The sequence below is a fragment of the Eleginops maclovinus genome, chromosome 8 (assembly GCF_036324505.1).
Source record: "Eleginops maclovinus isolate JMC-PN-2008 ecotype Puerto Natales chromosome 8, JC_Emac_rtc_rv5, whole genome shotgun sequence".
Taxonomy (NCBI): Eukaryota; Metazoa; Chordata; class Actinopteri; order Perciformes; family Eleginopidae; genus Eleginops; species Eleginops maclovinus.
In genome coordinates, this window is record NC_086356.1 from 15223411 (window position 1) to 15248169 (window position 24759).

The following is a 24759-nucleotide window of genomic DNA, read 5'->3' on the forward strand; positions in this document are numbered from 1 at the left end:
TGAAACATTTATCAGTGTCAGTTGTGTCCATACGTGAATACACAAACACATGTTTACTGCTAGTGCACCAATATCCAGAAAAACACTTTTAAACTCCTGCTGAGTTTTTAAGAACTACATAACATACTTGTTTTATATTGTATGATAAAATACATTTACGTCGAACAGTTTGGGGCAAATATTGATCATAAGAAGTCATTGGAATCTAATATTTTTCATCATTGAATAGATATTTGATGCCACACATAAATACATATGAAGTCTCTCTGGCAGCTCTGATGTGGTATTCTGATCAAAGAATGAACACTTCATTTTAAAATTCCTTTTATGCATAAACATTTCTATTTTGCTAGAGCTCTGCTGCAGAATGAAGATGCCTCAGTGTTAGCATAATCACTTAATTAGCATCATTAATAGTGTCAGTCTGCCTTCAAAATTTCAGCTCAACCATCTCAGTTCAAATTAGCAACTATTTTACACCACAATAGCTAAAACCTATTTAAGAATAGGAGCAGATATTCATTAAGGCTATAAGTTTCACCTGTGCAAAAAGTCACTTTTGGCTGACACTTTAAGCACCACAGCTAAGCAAGTGGAGTATTTCATTATCAATCTAAATGATCATCATCATTATCTTGTTAAAAAGGGGCCAGCATCGCTTTAGTCACGCTCGGTGGTACTAAACACTTTGGTGCCCACCAGCCGTTGAATAATGTCATAAACCAGACTTCTGGATAAGTAATTAGATTTAAGATAGAAAAGTTCTCCAGGAAAAATTGGCAAAATGCTAGCTCGTCAGATAAGGCTATTTGTTTTTCGCGCCCTGTGTGTTTTAATATTTGGATGGGATGGTACCTGGTCAAAATTACTTTAAAAACCTCAAGCATTTTCTTTGTGAGAGGATTAACAACACTGTTAAATTGATAACATCTTTACTAAATTGACAACCATACAAAACCTCAACAGCTCATTAAGGAAAACACGTATAGTCAGCCAGATTATCACTTGTGTTCAGCTCTGTGAGAAATGTGAAATAGCACGTTCTGTCAAAATGTAAAATTGGTTGAATTTCATGTTTTGCATCTTTTCCAAGGTAGTTGTGGCTCATTCATTTTTTTCCACTCAAAATAACCCCTGCACCCAATTAATATCAGCATGTAAGCAATATCACTGTAAGCATTTTAGCATGCTGACGTTAGCTTTACGGCCAAAGCCTGGCTGTAGGCTCTCCACTACTCATTGAGCACAACTTGCATAATAATGCAACATTTTATTTTCAATAAATAAATACAAATATTGTAAATAGAGTCGTGGAAGAAATATTCAGATCCCCCAATTTTAAATGTTAATTTTTACCATAAAAATGTTCTTTAAGCAAAAAGAGTAAAAGTTATCATCATGCAGAATGGCTCCTGTGATATAATTATAGCATATTATATTATGCAGCATCCTACAAACACCTACAGCCTTCACAGGGAACATGCTCACCAGTGATAATGAATGTTGAACGCAGCTTATATCTGTGAACACAGTGTGATGTAATTACCAATAGACGCTGTCCAGAGGAGCTATAGACTGTAAGAATGATCTCCTTGATGCAATTACAGAGACGATAATGAAGTTAGAGGCCGTCTGAACACAAGCAGTCACACAAACTCAAAAATAAATAAAAATGACATTGACCTTTCAAAGCACACAGCGAGGGACAGCGGAGAATAAGTCAGAGACTATAATGAAATGTTTGCAAGATTAAAGAATGTGAGAGAGAGGAGGAGATGAAGGAGGAATGAATTATTAAAGGGGAGTTGTTAGCATGTCCAGCACTCATTTATATCCCCATCGCCCTGTCTTTCTCTACGAGTTAGAAGAGTGTTGTTCTACTTCAAGAGGATAAACAAAAAGATAATTGGGACATATTTTAACCCTCTTTTTCCAAATGTTTATCACTATAATAAGAAATCAGTTAAATATAAATTCTTTTTTGTTTATATATGTTTCCATTTATATTAATAACATCAAACTTTACCTCTTCTTAGTGCCATCCCTCGGGACATCTCTAAGTGGTTGACCAATCACAACAGAGCTTGCCAGCAACCAATCAGAGCAGACTGGGCTCTGGTTTCAGACAGAGGGTGAAAAACAATAAAGACCTTTTGCAAACATGTCCCAGTAGAGGGACTAAATACAAATTTGGCCTTTAAAATAGGCATAAAAGTGACTCTAACATATTTTACTCGACCAGGAGGGAAACTGATGCCACAGATCACTTGTTCATGAATAAAAGCGACACACATCAACACCACGTTCCTTAAAATAAAGCGTTAATGAATGCTAAGAAATGAAAACAGCCATACTGACCTTTAGTGGAATTTACCTTCTAATTAAAATCGGGGCAAACTGCTCTTTTCATTTCTGTGTCTATGTGTGTTTCGCTGTGAAAAAGGACAGCACACACTAAAGCGAATCCCAATTTCCAGCAAAGTGATGAGCGTAAACACATCAAATCCAGTTGACACATCTCCCAGGCAGGAGAGGGAGATTTCACAAATGACGAGACGGCCTCTGTGTGTACAGTCAACCGGCCAGACAAGTGTTTGATTTCCCTCAAGGACAAAATGTTTCCCCTGCACGAGAAAAACTAAAAGAAATCCAATCATGTTGTGTCTGGGCCTGCGAGCCCGTACTGTTTATGTCTATTTTTATAAGGAAAAGATGGAGAAACAGACAACCCTTGTCATTTTGCACAGTAAGAAAATCTAAGATAATATGCAACCTGTCATTATTCTATCTTTGGTATAATGTTGCAGGGAGATCTCATTAGTTCAGTCTGTGTGGGTAGAAAGAGAAAAAACCTTGTGAGTTAGAAAGAGGCAGGGAAATATCTCTAACTCTAAATGAAGAGCAGAGACATTGGAAGATTAGTTCAACCTCTGCCTGCTGCTGAGCTCGATAAAGTGGCCGGGGGACATGCAGGATGCAGGGGGTTTGCTCAAGCGATGTTCAATCACCCCAAAAATATGGGCTTTTCACCCTCAGCATGGGACAAAGAATGAAATGAGTTCTCCTGATGCTTCAGAGGGAAATGGCAGATCTGAGTTAACCTGGTTCATGTTGGTTCAACTCTGACAGACCAAAAGAGTCAGAACATACAGCGGGGAGAAAGGGAAGTCTGGGAAAGAAGAGTTTCTGAAGTTTTGGCATGTAAGTGAGTAAAACATTTTCTTGCATTGTCATCAAAAACAAATCCTCATTTCCCAAAATTCTGAAACAGACTGTAAAAGAAATTGTAATGTTGGCCGGGAAACGTAAGAGAATACAAAGCTGGTGCAAGAAGTCATCACCATACGCCCCGGATCACATATCTTGTAGGCCTGTATAAAAAATCTAGAAATCTAAATTTTACAATTTATTTTTGCAACATTTCAAATACCAGGGGCTTGTATATTATTCAAAAGTTTGTTCTAGGTGAACCTGATATAGGCCATCCCAGAAAATACATCTAGCCTTCTACTACTTCAAAAGTACAGTAATTATGATTATCTGCTTCTGCCTACAACAAGTTTGTGTTGTTAGTTCAGTAAGTAAGTAGTGAGGGGTGCCAGTAGTGGTGAAATAGCCCCAATGTAGAACAATTTGCAATTAAACAAAACCTTTTGACACCAACGGTTTACCCCGCTCTCCTCTGGCAGGAGGCTGCACTCCATCAGGACCAAAAGCTCTCACCACCTGAACAGTTTCTTCCCCTCTGCTGTACCAGCCTCATCAACAAGGCCCAGGACCCCCACTGCAGTGACCCTTTATCCCCCCCACGAACAGGATGCTTTACATTAATGCACATCACGTGAACAACATCTTGTTCTTCTTTCTTTCTCAATACTGTGAGCCATGGTCATGCTCAACTCTGACTGCACACATCTGCACAGACCTCCACTTTAAAATACAACCCACTGTAATTTGCCATATTTTCATTGTCCCAAGTTTTTAGCTTTTAAGGTTCTTTGTATATTTAAATTTGGATTTGGATTAAATACTTGTCTTTAGCATTTCCTTTTTTAATGCTAAATAGTTAAAAATACTTCTTTTTATTATCTTTATATCTTTGACCTCCTTTTACAGCTTATTTCTTAGATTTGTTCGCAGCACCAGACACCAAATCAGAGCCCTTGTATGTGTAAACTTACTTGGCTATAAAATTGATTCTGATTATTATTTTGCAATCTCAGAAACTCTATAAAGGCAAATCAACTTAACTTAGACTTATCTTTAACATAATAAACTTGATAAAGGTGGTATTTATTTTACAGATACACTTTTTTAGGTATATAAAATTTAAAAAGCATAAAGAAAAGCCCTTCATCACCTTTTGTTAGTGAAGCTACTTCAATGGTTATGTTCGACGAACAGCCAGAAAACATAACTAAAATAATTTGTTATTTGATTTTATGACGATAGACAAATTCTCAGACTTAAATGATTAATTGACCATCGATGTTTCCTATAATTTTCTGATACCTGTCTGAGTTTTTCAAGTTCAAAGCAGGTGTACCGGACTGATTTATACAATATTATAAAGGTGTTGCCCGTATTTTGTGTGTCCACCCCTGTGGGTTTAACATCAGCGCTCCGCATGTGGCGTCTTTGTTTGGAGGCATGCTGTCTGGAAACACTCAAATAAACACGTGTACGGCAGCAAAGCAAACACACAGTGGGAGATATGGATTTCTGTTGATGGCCATGTTTCAGCCGCCTCAGGCTGTGCACCTGTGGAGGAGAGGCTCAATAATCCGTCTGTCAACAACACAGACATACGACTCCCAGCACCCCAGAAACACACACACACACACACACACACACACACACACACACACACACACACACACACACACACACACACACACACACACACACACACACACACACACACACACACACACACACACACACACACACACACACACACACACACACACAGGAGAAACTGTTCTGTCTGGTTTCAACACTAATACTGATACTGAGATTTATGACAAAACTAATGCGATAGAAGTGGAAACTGCTCAGAAACACAAGCTTTGCTTTCATTAAAACAAACTTACTAAAGCCCTCATTCGTCTTGCTGACAGGTGTTCAATTCACCTCTCCACATCCAGGATGCAATCACAAGCTATTAAGTGTGTATGTTTGTGTGTGTATGTGTGTATCTGAGTGTAATATCAAGCCTCTGGAGTGTGATGGTCCAGTGGAGCCAAAGATATAGTGGTCTTTCACAGTTAAAGTAAAGTTGTACGTTAGAAAACTTCTTAGTGAGTCAACAGAAGAAGATATACAGTTTATCGCTATAATAATCAGTCCAACAATAACAATATTAATCAAAAAGATATTAAACATGACTGGATACTTCGGAGAAGAACTATGGTGATATGAAGGGCCTCAGGAGGGAGGAAAAACCTTTACTTCAAGCCAACGTTATTATTTATTATACAAGTACAACCACTGTGTTTACATAAAGTGAGTTATACTAAGGACAAAAGCTACAAAAGTGCGTGTTTTACCTTTGTCCATTAGTATTTTATTTGATTATTTATGTAATTAATATTAATATTATGGTATCATTATATTTATTTATTTATTATATATTTTAAGTTTTTTGTAAATTTAACAAAAAATATTACATTTTAGTTTTTTTAAATATATTTTTGTCTTCAATAATAATTTACTCTGTTAGAAACTGAGGATACAATTGCTCATTTTGATGTTTAAGAATTATGTTGAAGCATCTTTACTTATATGGTTTGCAGATAATACGAAAAATGCAATATAATATATATTTGTAATTAGTATATAAGATTACATATTAAATATAACCCCGCCTTACACAAACCTCACAGAAAAAATATTGTATTTTAGGCGGTGTTGATCATAACTAATCGACAAAACAAAACCCTGAAAAACATGAAGCAACAACAAATAGAAAATAAAATAACTAGATAATCAACATATTCAGGTACACAACAGAAACTCTGGCACACATTACAGGCACAGAAAATAAACAAACACGATTGAGGAATAGCTAACATCAAACGTATTGATTAGCAAACACACACACACACACACACACACACACACACACACACACACACACACACACACACACACACACACACACACACACACACACACACACACACACACACACACACACACAGTTGTTTATTATTATTTAATTTAATATTCCACAAAACGCTCCGCAGGCACAGATTAAATACAATTATTGAATCATGCAATGACACATAGTTGCATGTTGAGACTGTATCATAAAACTGAAAAAGCAACACACTCATACATGAACACACACACACACACACACACACACACACACACACACACACACACACACACACACACACACACACACACACACACACACACACACACACACACACACACACACACACACACACACACACACACACACACACACTAGTTGTTGTCGAAATACGAATAGTTGGACTAAGGTAAATGAACAAAAACAACCTGACAGCTTCACTTTGTGTGTTGAGATGTAGAAGGGCCAAAGTCTAATCTGAAACAGCAGTCTAATTAAGTTCACTTCTCACACCTGTCCAAAGTGTTTCAGAAGGAAACCGGTGAGCCTAGCTGCGGCCCGAGGCGGAAAAAACCTGCTCTGAGAGTCAGACGCTCTAAACGTATTTGGTCATAAGAGAGATTTCTTAGAAGAAATAATCAAGACTATATCAACACTGCTTTTAGCAGCAGGTCTGCATTAAACTGACATGTTTTGGACTGTTAAGCACTTTCTATTGTCAAGATGAAATCATATTATATTATATATAATATGATCCAGTGTCTTAACCCCAAGACATGAATTCCATCCCATTTTAAAATGCAAAAACAAACCTGTAAAAGTGTGATAACTACTGGGTATTTTTAGATTAGGATCTGAGGCTGGAAAAAACGTAATTGGGAGATTCCTAATTAAACATTTATTACTCTCATCCCGACCTAGAAGTTGGATGTTACCCTGGAATTCATTCTCTCATTCTGAGATTGAAAGCATACAGTAAGTATTTTTCATTTTTATTTTACTTATTCTGCCTAAAAAGAAACAAGTTTGTCTTTTAAGCAAAGCACATGCATGGACAAATCAAGTCAAAAAACTCATCTGTAAACGTGTGTGGTGCATTTAAATCAGACAAATCTGCAAATCTGGTTCATCATGAATATACATGAGCATACTCTGTATTTTTATATGCAAACGTACCTCTCTGTCCTTGAGCTTCATGGCCAGCACTAACTGGTTCCTGTGATTGGCCAGTGCTTCCCTGTAGCTGCCTTTGGAGAAGAGGGCAGAACCGAGGTTCCCGTGAGCGCGACACTCACCGGACTGGTCACCTGTGGACAAAAAAAAACATGAGTTCACTTTCTTCATCATCTTATCACTCTGCACTCCATCTCTTTCTGCTCTTCCTACCTAAAGTCTTGGTGACCTCCAGGTCCTGCTGCATGTAGGCCATACTCTTCTCCGCGTTACCTAAAGACCAGTATGCAGAGCTCAGGGCGGAGAAGACGGATCCTCGCAGCTTCAGCGAGCACGTGCCGATCTTCAGCCCAGCCTCAAGTACCACGACGGACGCGCCGTGGAAACTGTGGGTCAGCAGCTCCTGACCGATGACGGACACGACCACAAACGGGCTCTTGTCCAGCTTCATCTTTTGCAGCTGCTGGTAGGTCGGCTCCAGGGAGTCTGAGAAGGGAGACACAAAGACACACTGGTTAAATAACAGGAATCTTTTTTATTAGTTTATGATTGGCACAAAGTATTTGAATGTCATCCATTAAATTGTTTAAGATTAACCAAATCTGGGCAAACTGTATCAAAAACAAAATGCTGGTTTACTGCTTAGTAGGCTTTTAAAGAGAAGGAATTTGCCAGTTTTTTTCAGGGCTTAACAAATATAATAATAAGAGAAATACAAACAAAAATCAAGTTACATAAGAACATTTAAAAAATAAAAGCGCTGTACAGGTTTGTAGGAATATCAAAGATAATTTCCAATAGAATTTGTTCAGTGTACAGAGATAACACAGCCAAAACTAAAAGGAATGTGTGTTACAGTTATTGTGTGAAACGGTGGTAACACTGTTGGAAAATACAACACGTGTTTATTTGCATGATTTTGGGTAAAAACAGCTCCACAATTATTATAAAATCTGCAAATTACATAAAATGACTTGTAGGAAAGCCTGTTGGTGTGGAGACAAAGCATGCAGCTGCTGAAAAAAAAGCACTAAATCATGTTCTGGGTGCTTTGAGGGAGAATTAGTGCTAATGTCTGGTCCTGAGGGGGCTACTGTGGTGTAGAGCAGAGAGAGAACAGAGCTGTGACTTCTAGGTTTCACTATATCTGCTCCCTTATTTCAGTTTTGCACTTAAAGAAACGGTATAGTGTGTTAGAGCCAAAGCTGCTGGGTGATCACTGCTGCAGAGGAAGCTGCATCTGGGAAAAAGCAGTGTAAAACATATTGCGCTGTTTTACTGAGATACAAACATTGGAAGAAAAGTTTCCCATGCTGATGTGTCATAACTCAATCACCTATATTTTTGTGCTCGTAGTTCTACCCTTGCACTGTAGTTGCACTCTGCTTTCCAGGCATGCAACATGTGCCAGAACCTCCGTCAGGTCATATTTAGCTTTTCACTTTATGCAAATGATCTAAACTGCAGCTGGTCTTGTTTGCAACTGTAGTTTCAGTAAATACCACGCTAAATTGAAAAATTGGTGGCGATGTCAAACGTTGCGCTTCTCACGCTAATTTGAGGCAGGCTTAGTGAACATCCCCCAGTAGGAATTGGAAGGATTGCCTCTACTTTTTAACAACTTGCCTAGCTGAAGCCTCAGAGCACAACATGCTATAAAAAAGCCATCAGCGGACCCAACAGGGGACTGATAAGAGCCCCCCGCCCACCCCCCCCCCACTCTTCCATGCTGGTAAAATGCAGCTCCCCTGTCCTGCTCATCGGACGTCTCTATGCTCCAACATGTTGCCCTTCCTCCTGCTTACTCGAGCATGACAACTCCTGGTAACATTTGATACTTGGCGTCTGAGTGGAGCTAAGCTTTGAGGCTTGCTCGCTTTGAAGCTTATGGGAGATGCAGTTTTTGAGGTTGCAGCCCCTGGCCAGCAGAACTACCCCCCACAGTGCATCAGATCTGCACAGTGAAGCCTTGCAGTAGTTCAGACAGTACTCTGTCACACAAACACAACACTGCATGTCATCGCTGAGGCTGCTTACAACATGCTGTGATCACTATAGGGCTGAGGGATATAGAGAAAATCCAACATAACAGTATTCTTTATCACATCCCCCAATATTGATGATATTGAACAGTTTCATAAATGTATTTGAAAGGTTTCTGATGAATCATGATCAGTAAAGAGCATATAATGACTAAGCATGATAGAAAAGCTAAAACAGTCTGCGAAGTACATCACTTCCCTATAAGGTAACGTAAAAAAAAAAGACAATACATACATTTCTCTTAAACGCGGCGCTCTGCAACAAAGGGATTCAAGTCACTCCAATAAAATGAACATATTTTAAAGAAGTGTCAAAATATAGCAAAACCCCAGGTTTCTAAATCAAAGAGCACACAATATTTGAATGTCACTGTATTATTATATTAATTATTTTTTACATTTTATTTTGATTTAACAATTAACATGAAGATGGATCGTTATTGATTATTGGAATTTAGTTTCCACTCTGTTTTATACACACACATAGCACCAATACACACAGGTATATAGGTGCAAACATGCCAGAGCGGAGAGGCAGCCAGTCGGTCCGGCGCCAGGGAGCAGTTGGGGGTTCGGTTCCTTGCTCAAGGGCACCTCAGCAGGGCCCAGGAAGTGTACTGGCACCTCTCAAGCTACCAGTCCACACTCTTTTTTTGGTCCAATCGGGACGTGTTCCGGCGACCCTTCAGTTCCAAAGTCCCTACAGACTGAGCCACTGAGCCCAAATTATGCCAAAATAAAACATCCAAATAACCATAATCCCAAAACACTATATTAACAAGCAATCCAGTCTCATCTCCCCATGTAACATAAATGTATTGCACAGCTCTTTATCACTATCACTCACTGGTAGGAGAGCTGCATTTTTCTTACAATGCTGCAGCTATTTGCAAATGCTTCACATTTGATCAGCTGCCAGTGGCCTTGTGCTCACACGCCTCATCTGGATCGACTTTCTTTACCTCAAAGGGAAATGTCGTGAATACTCAAACTAGATAATGCTCTCCAGTGAGCGAGCTAAATTCCACGTGCATAGCCATTTGCTGTAGCTTGCCAAGTGGAAGGCTATCCCCAAGAAGCCTTGCTCTCATTCTGATACAGCTGAAGGGCAAAAACATAATCCTGTGCCAACTCTAGCCTGCAAACCATTCTTGATTTGTGCACTCTTCCTTCATTTTCTTCTGCTGTTGAGACCTGCACATTAAAGTGCACTGTGAACTGTGGGGAGGAGAGATCAATGACACACAAGAGTCTAACTTGTAAATATTTCATCATGAGCTCCACGAGAAGCAAATTCATGCTAACAAACATGGTAGCAAAACTATCCCTTCACCATATTCATCTCATGCTCGTAAGATTTCTTCATGATGGGAAAGGATCTAATGAGAAACTAGATTATTTGTAACTTCTGGGAACCTGTTTACTTTCGCCAACATTAGACATCTTTAAATTATTGCAGCAAAACCAACTTTCTGCCTCTTTGACCGATTCCTAACTCCTAAACTAACTCATCTGATATTAATACCTGCCAACTGTAATCAATACGTCTTGTTCCTCTGGAAATGAACTCTCTGCATTTAAAGTAGATGTTACACACCCTTGTCTAAAAACCTAGCCTTGCTCCTGATGTCTAAAACAACACAGGGCTGAATTTTAATCCCCCAGATTCAAAAGACTATTTTCCCTATAGTTTTGAAAGGAGCATAACTACTCATGTACAGCTTTAAACACGTGTACAACATTTCGAGTTAAGCTAAGGGTTGTCAGAAATAATCTCTTGTACTTACATTAGTTTCTGTTTTAGTTTTTGGGGGATATTACAAGTTTCAGGGCCAGGCTTGTTGCTGTTTTTCTAACACTGACATCCTTTCGACTTACATATGGACCTAAATATTGACTCACTGTACATTTTACATGTATTTCTAATTCAACACTAAATGTAAATAATATCCAACTTTTATATTGCTGTCATTTAGTCCTTCAGTAGTGTTTTATTTGTCAGATGGTTTACATCCACTCTTTTAGTTCTGTTATATCTTCTATTTTGAGATACTTATATTGTGTGATTGTTTATTTTTCTACTCTTTTTATTTTATGGTCAATACCTGTTTTACATGCTGCTGCAAGGAAAAAATGTCCCAATTTGGTTTAAATAACTTATAATATCTTATCTTATCAATTACTTATTTTGAGAGACCTACTTCTACAAACTGTCTGACAACTTAATCCTATTCGTTTTCTAGAGTTAGATGATAAGATTGATTCAAGTTCACTATCTCTTAACATCAAATCTGTTCAGTGATTGGGGAAGTTCTCTAGACATTGTAAAGTAAAAACTTTAAACCTATTTGTTCTTTTTTCATAGGAATGGCCTGAAAACAGAGAGTGAACCAGATAGCACTTATTTATTGACCTCTGCCCAAACACAGTGAGGCGCTGCCTCACGGATGATGCGTCTCTAAACTCTCTGACTGCTGTATGATTTTACATGTGCATGGAAGTGTGTTTCATACACTAAACATCAGACTCAACTTCATGCTTCTCTTTGTATTTCATCTGACGTGCTTGTTTTATTCATTTTCTACATCTCACTTTAGTGTCTCTTTTCTCCCTCTGTCAGATAAAAAGTGCATCCATTTCTTTGTGAGATCTGAATCATCTTTTTTATCTCAGAGGAGGGTCACTGAAACACAGAACAAAAGAAAAGTTGAGACGTGACAGTTTCCCCAGCGCTGACGTCTCATTCTCCATTACAACAACTTTCAGAGTTAAGGGAGACAACTGAAACAAATAAATGCATACATCCCTGGAGTTGTTTTGGAGAAAGACGTAATAAGGATGCAGCAAAAGAAGACAGCATGTTAGCTCAGTCTTACCTCTGAGGGGTGATTTCATGGCTGCCTCCACCATGCCGACAAGCAGCTGGAGACTCTTCGGGTCCTGGGCAAGGCCGGAGGCGAACGCTGCCAGGGCGTCGGCATGACGACCCAGGTACTGCAGGGCAACCCCCTGACGAAAGTAGGCCTGAAGGAACGACATTTTTACATTTTTAGCATCTGAATTTTTATGGCTAAACATGGAAAGGAAATTTTGCTTGGATTTTTAGTTAAGCCAAAAGCTAAGCATATATTCCGTGTTCACCATGAGCTGAAGTACTTTGAGGTGTGTACATGGGTACCCTAACCCTATTTTAAAAGAAGAACATCACAAAATGGCACACATGAATAGGACCTATACACATTAGGTTGTAATACACACATGCATTTTTTTATGGCGAGGTGTCACAGCAAAGAGGCTGCCATGTTTTATGGTGCCCGGGAGCAGAAGGAGGTTTAGTGCCTTGCACATGGACACCTCAGCCATGTCCAGGACGTGGCCCCTCTCCAGCTAATACTCCAGTGATACTCTAAACTTTGTTGGACTTGAACCGGCAGTCCCTACAGCTGAGCTAAGCTACTGCTATCGCTACTATTCCTGGTGGATGTATTTACTTTATTTCCTTTTAATGCCTCTACAATTCAACTCCAATAGATTAGTCTAACAGCTGTTAGTTCATTCATATTCATATTAGCTTGCTTGTCCAGTGAAAAAAAACATTTTTGTGCATGGATGAAGTTAAAAAGAGTATAAGAACCCTGCATAATTACAAAGATGGATTTTCTGATGAACCGATATGTGGTTCTCACAGCTACATATGTTATAATCTCACAGAACAAAATGCCATACTGTAGATCAAATACACACAATCCAGCAGTAATATCAGTCCGAATACATCATATAAAGTAGTAAACACTGACAGGAAACATTTGACTCCACAATGAGTACTTTTACCTTTAGGTTTTAAGTACATTTTGCTAAAAGAAACGTACAATCATTACGTAAACTAAGGTTTTTAAAGCCTAACACACACACACACACACACACACACACACACACACACACACACACACACACACACACACACACACACACACACACACACACACACACACACACACACACACACACACACACACACACACACACACACACACACACACACACACACACACACACACACAAACACAAACAGCTCACACTTCATTAGGATCCCCCGTGCATTTCACTGCAACGTTGGAGTCAATGAATCATGACATTAAATTCACGAGGAGGACAAACACAAACACAAACACACCTCTCTCCTTCTCTCAGCAGAACAGACTAACTTAATTGTCCTGTCTCCCTCTCTCTTCCCCTTAATTCCTCCCCCTTTTTCTCTCTCATTTATCATCTTGCCCTTTCTCCTCCCATTTAAACATAATCTGTCATGACAGTGAGTGTATGAAGACAAAGAGAAGAGGAATTAGATTACATGGCTTCTCCTGTCCCGCCTGCCACTTTCTGCTCCCGCCACTGTCTTTGTCCTTCTCCTCGTCTTCAGACAGCTTCATTGAAACGAATGGAGCCGGGGGTCAGGACTAATCTAATACATTAAGCCTTTAGTGTTTTAAGTTGGTTTGGGAGCAGAATGTGAACAGGACACGGTGTCATGTCGCTGTTGATTTACACAAAGAGGGATAAATGGTTCCTGATTACAGCTGGGGTCATATCCCTTTAAAAACACTGAAATCAGTCAAAGCAGCAGTGATATTATTATCCTTTTTATTTATTAACATTATGGCCTTTTCATTGGTCTGCTGTCTGTAGCTCAAACTCGTATTATTTGTAGAAACGAAAAGATGAAACAGAGGGGGATCACAGTGAAAAAAAAACAATCACATGATTTGAAGTTTTATTAGACTTAACTAAAGTCTGGAAAACCAGGAGTAAAAAGTTGAGTTACACAGAATCCTCGTTCTTTACGGCTAGTGTTTTTCACCAAAATGCATGCTTGAGTTTCATCTATGAATGTTGAAAGCCTTGGATTCTATCAAACAATTGGAAATCCAATTTCTTAGATACATTAATCAGACATACAGTAGTTCTTGTATGCATGCTTGTTAGCAGTCTTCTTCTTCACTGCCTTTGTTGACGCATTGCTTTGTTTCTAACTGTGGATGAGTGGAATAGGGCACATGTGGGTTCTAAGGCCTTTAAAATGAAGAAATTACCCCACCGATTTAGCGTATAGCCCTTGACTCATGATCATAATCAATGCAACAGAACCGGAGTTATCATGTTAGTGCTAAAACACATTGTTCTTACTCGTCAAGACATTGTGACAACTTGACCGCTCACAGTTAATTTAATTCAAATGTACTTTTCTGGTAGTGGTTAATGTTGCCTCAAGCCTGCAGCAAAGATGAAGTTCTGGGTAAGCTCTTTCCATGCACACCATGCTCCGCCATCCTTAGTCTACAGACTTAGTGCAGTTACATCACATAAGGACATATATCAGGCTTCAAACAGCTGCCTGGACACAAAATACTTTTGCAGTAGCATTCTCTGTAAGCTGATCAGTCAAGTTCCCCTTTAAATTGAGACACTTCCTGTCCTTTTGACAGGAAGAACACATTTGTAAAGCAATAGTAGTTACAGTACTCAACAACAACTGAAATGCAGGACGGCGGCTCTTTTTCAGCTCGCGGCACTGATGCCAAGTGTCCATGCTGGGGAGAGAGAGACAGCAGCCTGCCCTTTGACCCTCATCCAGGCAGGAGAGGACAGCAGCGGGGATGATAGCAGGGCGACATATGGACACCCCACCTGTCTGCCTACCTCTACTTAGCATTACCCCTCAAATCTGTCGCACTCACACTGATTTGGCTCCCGTTCGGAGGATGCAGTGATTCTCTTTTAGGCATTCATGTCCTATTCTTGACTGCTTTTGATTGGGGAAGCTCCGGGAGGATAATTTCAGTCAGATGAGGGTGATTACATCAGAGGAGGAGAAGTTATAATCAATGCAAGAAGGGAATTATCTCTGCATGACGGTGTTTAAGTGAATGTGCAGCACAATAGGTAAGACATGAGTGAGTGAGAGTGTGTGTGTGTGTGTGTGTGTGTGTGTGTGTGTGTGTGTGTGTGTGTGTGTGTGTGTGTGTGTGTGTGTGTGTGTGTGTTCAGAGCTTTTTACCCCCATCAAGGGTGTAAACATGCCAGAGCCAGACAGAAAGTGACAGCAGGAAGAGTCTGCCTCCACCACCTCTTCCAGCCTCCTGCTCACACACATCCTGCCTATTAGCTCAGTCTGTCTGCACTGCCTGCTAAGAACATACAGGGGGTACAGTTCAGACTGTCTCACACACACAACTACCTCCAAACACACCAAAACACATTTCATTGTTTTTTTATTTCCTCTCAGCAGTTGTTCTGGAGCGTCTTGTTAGATTAGATCTATTCACAAACCGCTCTAGTCACGTCTGGTTTGCGGGTATTACACTGTTTCCCGATCAAGCACTTAGACAGCATCTTCAGCATCAGCTGACAGGTCTGTGTCAGTGGAAGTAAAGTGATCAATAAAAAGGACTAATCCTGGTGGTATACTGTAATGTACATCTACAGTACCTATATTTGTGTGTATTTATGTATCCCCTTTTTGTGTCCATATATACCTGGGAGCTCTTGAATTTAAGCTTACAGAGACCCTTAAACTCATAGCCTCAAAGAATATGTGTTTTAAAGCAATGTATTAAATGGCAAATGGAAATTAATTCAAAAGAGTTTGCTTGTACCCACAGTTAATAATCAGATGAATCTACCCCCTCTGCATTACGGAGCTTTCTATCAAGTTACAGATCATTGTTTAGCTGTCCGGTGCACACATGTATTGCTTTGGTTAACTGGGCAAAGCAGAGAAATGTTTTCAGAAAACTATCTTGAAAAAAAGGCTTTCTTTACTTGAGCTTTTACTAAACAAGTCAAGGTCAAATGAATTCAAACTCAAATTCTATGTGTGTTAATTTGTCTCTGTACAAGGATTGTTTCAACCTAGGCCAAAAGTTTAAAACAATTTCCCATGTGGCTTCATATAACGGTCTTGTTGTGCGACGAGGATCTTTATATCGTGGCCCCAGATCTGTCATTATCCTGAAAACCCCCCCAAACAATGGCCCATAGGTATAATCTTTTTATAGCCATCTGGTCAGGATCTTTGAGGAAACTTGTGGTGAAAATGTTGAACAGTTGATGTTGCTACACTTGTTTCTGGTGACACATGCAGGTGAAAAGCAAGCAGATGAGCCCTGAGATTATTTGTGGTTGCAGAGTAAAGCAGCTGCTTTTTAACTAATCTGCAAACAGACCTTTCTTGTCTGGTAATCTACAGCGAGGAACCTAAATCCGAATCGTAACAGCTTTGCCAGCTATGTCGTTTTTATTGATTTATTGGCCTTTATCAATTCTAGAAAAAAACAGCCAAATGAATCCTGACTGGGATGTTAACCAATTGGCAATGAAATTAGGTGAGACAATTCAATCAAAACCACAAAGATCTGTGGTGGCAAAAGAAAAAAAGTCATGGGCTCACCAACGTCAACAGGATTCATCCTCTGAGTAAAACAAATGTCTGAACAAAATGTCAAGACAATTCATCCTATAGTGGTGGAGATATTTCAGTCTGGATCAAAGTGGTGGACCAACCTACCAGCTTAACAACACTGCAGCAGCAGATCAAGCAGTGTGTGTATCAGAGAGACATAACGGCAAACAAAACGAACGAGAGAGTGAGAGATGTAGCGAGAGAGGTGCTATATGTTGGAGTGTCAGAGCAAAGGATGCACACCGGATGAACAGATGCTTCAATTACTGCTCGTAACTCACATTAATCGAGAACAGATGGCAACACAAGTGGCGGGAGAGAGAGAGGGTGAGCAAGAGTGAGAGAGGATCACATAAACCAGACATGATGGAGATTGATGTCTTTGCAAATCAGACAATCTGCCTCAAAACACAAAGAACCTTCTCTCTCATTTAATCTGCACACAAAGTGGATTGAACCTTATTATATTTTTTCACCACTGTTGCTCGTGACTGAACAGATCACAACTGTGTGTATCGAGGACGTGGACGAGGGAGATGTGGCCTTGAGTGATTTCTTAGAAATGGAGGAGGCAGACACACACTTTCTGACACACCTGGATACCTGGAGCCAACATACAATAAAAAGCTTACATTTGGCTTCATTTGACAAAAGGATTCCTAAAGCATCACACAATTTTAGCCCTGGTCCCAGACAGTAGCACCATTTAGTTGGAGGGCCCAATACTAGTTTAGTATTGTTATTAACAGACGACAGACCTTGGCTCCGATATTTTCCTTTTGCTAATGGTTATGATGACATTGAACACATCAGGGTAAATTAAAAGCAGCCTTCAGTAGAGCTCTTAATCTGAAGCAAAGACCACATATTACTTTTTTTAAGCATCCAAACAAGGTTATTTGGAAATAAACATCATTTTAATTCTATTTACCTTTATACTATGCGATAAAGCTTAGACTAAACAAGGCTAGCTACGGCTTATTTTATTGGCCTTGATCACCGAATGGTGTAAATGCTGAGGGGATGGGTTTTGCATTGCTGTCAAGAATTAACGCCTTTAGATTTTAATTTCAAATTAGTAAATTAGAACCATTAAAAAGTCAATTTGAGATTTACAAAAAGCTTGTAAGATATTTACAGCTGAACTAATTGGCTATTCATTTACAACTTGCATTTGTGTACTTTTGAAAGAGGTACTGCTTCAGAAATATGTTCACATTTGGAGGTATATTTCACTGTTATTATTGTAAAATCAGTAAAGTATACAGTGCTTATAAGGGTTCGTTTGGGTTGTGTACAGAGCTAACACAACTGCAGAAAATAAGCCTTATCCTTTAAGATCCACTGTTTATTGGAGCAATCCTCAGAGTGAAACTAGAGGAGGACTTATTGTCTTTGAGGAAAAAAAGGGACGAATTGGTGCTGACATCACTTGGCCATCACTAAAAACAAGAGGGTTCATTTTGCCAAGTTAATACCCCACTTATCCCACAGTAGGTGATATAACGTCATGCTGTGTGAGTTGTGAGCAGTGTGCTGTGAACCTCGGAGAGTGAGATCATTATTTAAGAGCGTGAGAGGGTCTGAGGGAGTCATTAAAAACCGCAATCTGTATTGCAAGGATACCTCTTTGTAGAAGTGAATTCACCTTATTACCAGAGTGAAGTATGATCAAACCCTGTGAATTTAAACCAGCAGACCTCTGCAGCAGTGTGCAGTTACTCACAGTCTGAGAATTAACAGCTCTCTCATCTTGCAGGGAGACGTGATTTAAACAAGTTTGTCTAATAGACTAGTCAGCCTGTAAAGCACTGTAGCGGAGAAACAATGCTGCTGAGCAAGCAGCTTTACAGCCAACTGGAAACACGTCAACTCACACAAATAAGAAACAAACACCCTATAAAGTTGTTAGAAAATCAATTGAACTTGTGAGTCAATATGTAAGTATGAGTGTTAAAGACTTGAAGTAACTTATTCTGTACATGAATGTGCACATTACAACAATGTCAATATACTCTTTTAAAAGTAAGTTTATTTAAAAATCGCACTTAAGTGTTATCAGAAATAAGGTCAAATGTTTCACGTGACTGGAATGATTCTATTTGATGGTTAATACTGATGCATTGAAGTTGGAGCTACATTTTACTGTTGTTCTGTAGCTGCTATACATGGAGCTCTTTGAACCTAGGTTAACATTTTATACAGTAAGCTAGTTCAGTTAACCAAGGGTTACCAGATAAATCGGAGGGGTCAGGAGATGATTAATGGGAAAAGAAATGAGAAGCAAAAAGTTCTGTTAGTTAGTAGCCTTTTATATCCATAAATCTACTACTAGCTTTAGCCTCTGGCAATTTACACAGCACAAATTAGCCTTTCAGTTAGCTGACATTTTCTTTACTTGTAGCTATTCTACCATTACTTGTTTTAAGTCCATGCATCTCCCAACAAAACGCTTCTATTCACCTCCCCCCTGCACACACACACACACACACACACACACACACACACACACACACACACACACACACACACACACACACACACACACACACACACACACACACACACACACACACACACACACACACACACACACACACACACACACACACACACACACACACACACACACACACACACACACACACCCACACACCAACTGCTCTCTGGTTAATCTGCATGAATATTTATCATTATTTCATTGGGACCCTAACTAAGATGCAATAATTGAGTTGGAGTGGCCATAACGACCGTCTCCACTGGGACCAATAAAGATGTTCAATGACCAGCTGTGGGCTCAGGCCTGCAGAGGCGGTCTAATGCCTCACATGTCTGGGAACTGTGGTGTGTTAAACCTCTGGAACAATGCAGAGTTGCGTGTAAGTGCTTAAATTGTATGAAAAAGAGTGTCGCTTCATTATAAAAATCCTCATTGATCAAGGACACAGATGAGTGAATGTCTCTTGTGTGTGCTTCTCTGAGTTTGTATAGATGTTAGCATGTCTAATTGCATGTGACATCCCAGACATCATATGTTGAGGGACACATGTATATGGGGCCAAAAGATTATGAGTCAGCTAATCCGTTGTTTAATATATACACCACAGCAGTGCAAAGTTAAGCTGTCCCTACATTACCAACCACACAGGTTATTATAGAGGCCCTATTATGCTCAGTTTTAGTTTCATATTTTTATTTTTTGCCTGTGACATGTCTCCATGCTATAATGTCGAAAAAGCTCTTTATTTTTCTCACACTGCCTGTGCTGCAGCACCTCTTTTCACCCTCTGTCTGAAACCAGAGCCCAGTCTGCTCTGATTAGTTAGCTGGCCGGCTCTGCTGTGATTGTTCAACTGCTTAGAGATTTCCTAAGCTTGTCACGTACAATGTGTTTGAGCGCAATCCAATAGAAGCGTGAGTGTAACACAGAGATGTCACTATTTTTAGAAGTAAACAAAGGAGTCTAATGGAGGCGTTTCATATCTTTGCAGGCCATTTACATGCACAAAACCCTATATAACACACTGCAGGAAAGGGAACACCCCTATGGGCTGGTGTTATGGCTGCCTGCTTTGGCACCCTCTTTGTAACTTTGGCCAGGATGGTCATAATCTCACCGAGTCACGCAGGTTTTAGTTATTCCAATCTAGTTCATGCAAACAAAGCTATTTACTCTGAGCAGGTGAAATATTAAATGGATTCAGCATTGAGGGGACACTGCTAGTGCCTAATAGAAGAGTACTTCAATTACTTAAAAGTTAATTTTCAGTAATTATATAGCAGTTGTCAGGGCTTCATTCTAATGAATATGGAAACTGAAGCTTTTTTTATTTCTGTCAAGGCCACAATGTTGATGATGGGAGTGTTTAAGTGTAAGTCAACACATAAGTGCTGTACAGTGGAAACATTTTTTCAATCTCCGTTTGAAATGTCTGGAGGTCAGAGTAAAGAGTCAGCTGACACATTTTTCTCTTTTTATCTTCTCATAGAGAGCACACAACCTCTCTCCACTGCAGCTGTTCAAACACCCGATCCTCTGCTTCAGACCTTCACTCTCTGGCAGCTTCTAGTAAATATCTTGAACATAAATACACATAACAAGCATTATTTTGCTCAAAAGGTATTTTATAATGCTGGAAGTCAGTGTGGGTAACCTGAGTGGGACGTCAATCCAGATATCTAACCTTGACTGTGATTACTGTGAACCGAGAGCTCTAAATTAAAGAAAGCATTTTCTTTGTCACGCACATACACACAAGTAATCGCAGTTAACCTCAACACACAAGGTTTATTCCCTCGGTGGCCAAAAGCAATTCCCTTTTTCTGCGCTCTCTCTTCTCTACTTTATCTGTAGGCCCAGACCCTGAGTCTCTCCCTCGACCTTTCCATGTATCAGCCACCATCTTTGAAACAATCTTTCTCTCTCTAAACTACACACACAATAACACACACAGCAGCGCTTACAAGACAAATATGCATAAAGGAGGATCGGGGAGTGGGGATGAGGACAAGTGGCCTTCTGATCCTGTTAACTGCGGTACAGCGGAGGGGTTTGGTTCTCTTACACCGGGTAATTAGACTGTCACTCAAGCGGCTGCTGCTACCGTTTGTGTGTGTGCATGTGCTCGTGCAGTGTTTGATTGCCTCAGTGACCTTTGACCATGAGGGAGCAAATATTCCTGCCGGAGGAGAGAGAAGGGGGTCAACGTGAAGAGCTAGCAACAGAACTGTAGGACTGATTTAGAGGGTCGCGGTTGAGAGCGAATAAATAGAGGAGAAAAGCTTGATGTAAACTCTCTGTTCATTAGGGCTGACAATGATTTGGCGGTGTTTGAATTAGCAGGGAGCTCCTTTGCATCAAACCAAGCACTCCCATTTTCTCCTGAAGCTGTGTAAACAAAAGACAAGTGTGTGTTACTTCATTAAGAGCTATGCACAGGAAGAAGGGGCAAAATGTCGATGTACATAAATCTAGGAGAAGGAACAAGCAATGTGGGTTCATTAAAAACCCTGAAAATCCCAATTACAAAATATTTCCTGACTGCTCCAATATCCATACCTAATCTACAAAGTCTACACACCTACATGTTTATTGACAAAGAGATGACTTTGATCACCACTGGTCATATAAGATGTTCAAAAGTCTGTCAATAATGGCGCTCATTTTTTCTTCTGCACGAATCTGACCTGCAATACATCTGTTTTCCCAAAGTTATTCGAGGTAAACATTGCAGAATCAAGGGAGTAATTTAGGACTTATGTTTAGGCCAAAAGTATGAATTTGTTTTCTTAAATCCTTTCTCCATATCTTCCTTAGACTTCATTCACTTTCTCTGCTTTAACATCAGTGTCCTTATGTTCCTCTAACTTTGTTTTTACACTTCTAACGCCCAAACTTAAAGCAGGGTCACCACCCTCCTCCTCCTCTCCTGGTGGTGCATCATCTTAATTAGAGCCAAATCATCCAAGGAGAGATGAGGAGAGGTGGAGGACAGGAGGGGAGGAAGAAGGCGGCAGCAAGCGAGACCCGTGATTACTCGGGGGAAGACGCCACGCATGCAGTTCCCACTCAGTGAATCAGGGCAAGGAGAGAACACAGTCCTAATGATTCCCCACCACGCTAATTAGACGCTCTCGGTTTCACATCCAGCCTCACAGGTTGTGATAATTCATAGAGGAGCACCTAGCAAAGGGCATTCAGCCATTAATCTGCCATTCCCTTTGGTCTTTCAACACTGCCGTTATCAGTACACGTTCCTGTCCCTAGTCAACCAGATACAGATAAACAGATTTCATTTCGCCTGGCCCCAGTGTGTGCACATTTGTGTGTGTTTTCTCTCTCCAGTGTAATTGATTCATTGACAGCTCTTTTGTTCAGCCTGACTAATCCACTAAATGGATTATCAGTAGATGTTAGTGGAAGGAAGAGAAACGTACTGTAATACAGTGTATTAATGCAGAAATACACACTTTTAATTCCAGATGACCGTTCACTAAATTCCTCCCCCACAGTGATTGTCCAATCACAGCTTAGCAACCGTGACTAGGGTTTAATAAGAAAGACATTTAAAGATTTTGAGGATTGATCTATTTTTAGCTTTTAAACCAAAAAATAACAGCACAATTATAAAGGATGGATTTTACCATTTATCTGCCTTATATTAGGCTGCGACTGTAGCCATATTTAATTATTATCTTTTACATTTAATCTGCTTTGAAATAATAAACATTAAGCCAAATTTTATTTTCAACAGTTGAATTAAGTCTAAAGCTGACCAAATGTGATAAAGAAAAGATCTCATGTCAATCAGCAAAAACATAGGTTCAAATACATTGACTTTGGAAAAATAATCTGCCACCATTATTGCAAACTGCATATGAGCCATGTGAGAATGGAAAGCCTGACAGGCATGATGACAGCCTTCTTTGGAAAGTCAATAAGGCGATTGGTTATTTTACGGGTGTGAGGTTGGAGTCGACTTGGTCATAGAGGCCTTTAATCACATTTTAAAAAGGTGACAATATCTTTACAGGGCTGTTGGCTTGCAGTTTCTGATATAAGATCTGAAACGATGACTTCTCCAAGCATTCTTTCGCAGATATTTTCTCTCTTTTGAAATCCTCTCTTTACTCATATACTTCTCTTTCTGGTCCTCACTTTTCTACTAGATGAAGATGAGGATAATAAGTAGAATAATGAGAAGAAGATGGAGAAGGTTGACATTTATGGTTTTGGGTGAAATATCTCAAGAGAACATTAGATAGATTTCAAGGGAATTGGTTCTCCCATGGTTCTCTCTAGATATCGTTTGACTTTTCATTTAGCATCATGGTCAGGGGGATATTTATATTTGTCCAATATTTTATTTTATGATCCAAATGCATGCCACTTGTTAACCAGCTTTTCCTTCCCTCCATCTGTAAGCAGTATGGCGAGTGCAGGGGCTGTTTAGCTGAGTATGTTAGTCACCCCCACTCATTGATCCTTTATCTGATTGAGGTTTGAACAAGTTAGTAGTATGGCTCTTGAATATGGCTCTGAAAACTCTGATGTTCGGTCATAAATCCACAGTGCTGTCCGTGGTGCTGAAGTAGCAGACAGAATTGCAATTGAGTTACTTTTTTTTTATTCCCTCCTTTTGTTTCGGACCTTTATATAAAGATTTATTTTTTCTATCTATATTTAATTTCTCCAAACTCCATAGCTGGGGGGTAGAGGCTAAAAGGTCAGTCCCCTGTAATAAAAGCGCAGCTGTACCTCAGTACTAAAAAGCAAATGTTAGCATGCTCACACAATACACTAAGACAGTGAACCAGGAAGACATTATATCTGCTTAACCAACACCAGCCAATGCTTAACATTAGCACGTTAGCATTTCCATTGTGACCATGTTAGCATGCTGATGTGAGCACACCTACACGCACAAGGATCAGTCAATTGAGTTATTATTGGAAGCACTTTACATCCTTTAGGAATCAATCCATTTAACACTTAAAGACACTGGCTTGCAGTGAGCTCAACTAACAGAGAACAGCCAAACATTTCTCTTTTAGAAAAAAGTAAGGATATATTTAGAGGAAGTTTAGACCAAAATATATTAGTGTCATAAATCTGGATTTAAAGGAATAGTTCAGCCAAAAACCACACACACTATTCTGAGACACTAGGGAGACTATTTATATTTTTGGGGGGGCTGGGCTATTCCATTTATTTATGTTGTTAATATAGTAATGTATTTATGTGCATGATGCATGCCCTAATGTGTCATCTGACCACATAAAAATACAGGTGTAATCAACAATGACCAATTAGGAGATGGAACCCAAGAAATAAATACACTGGAAAAAAAAGAAGAGGAGATGCACAACATTATTTTCCTCCAATAAAAGCTCCATTATTCCACAGGAGATCACTCAAGTGTGGTTGTTAGAACGCAGAAGAAGTCCACATTCGGCTGCTGCTGTCACACAATAATTAATAA

General features: G+C 39.6%; 1 protein-coding gene across 2 annotated transcripts in view; it reads right to left on the reverse strand.

Moving 5' to 3' along the window:
- The window catches only part of ttc28 (tetratricopeptide repeat domain 28), a 104347-nt gene that overhangs the window by 42175 nt on the left and 37413 nt on the right, over positions 1-24759 (reverse strand). For both annotated transcript variants that reach the window (XM_063889384.1, XM_063889385.1), the window contains 3 exons: positions 12195-12342; positions 7490-7762; positions 7280-7410 (listed from right to left, as the gene is read on the reverse strand). In XM_063889384.1, coding sequence (XP_063745454.1) covers positions 7280-7410; positions 7490-7762; positions 12195-12342 — 552 coding nt within the window. The remainder of the gene's footprint in view (positions 1-7279; positions 7411-7489; positions 7763-12194; positions 12343-24759) is intronic.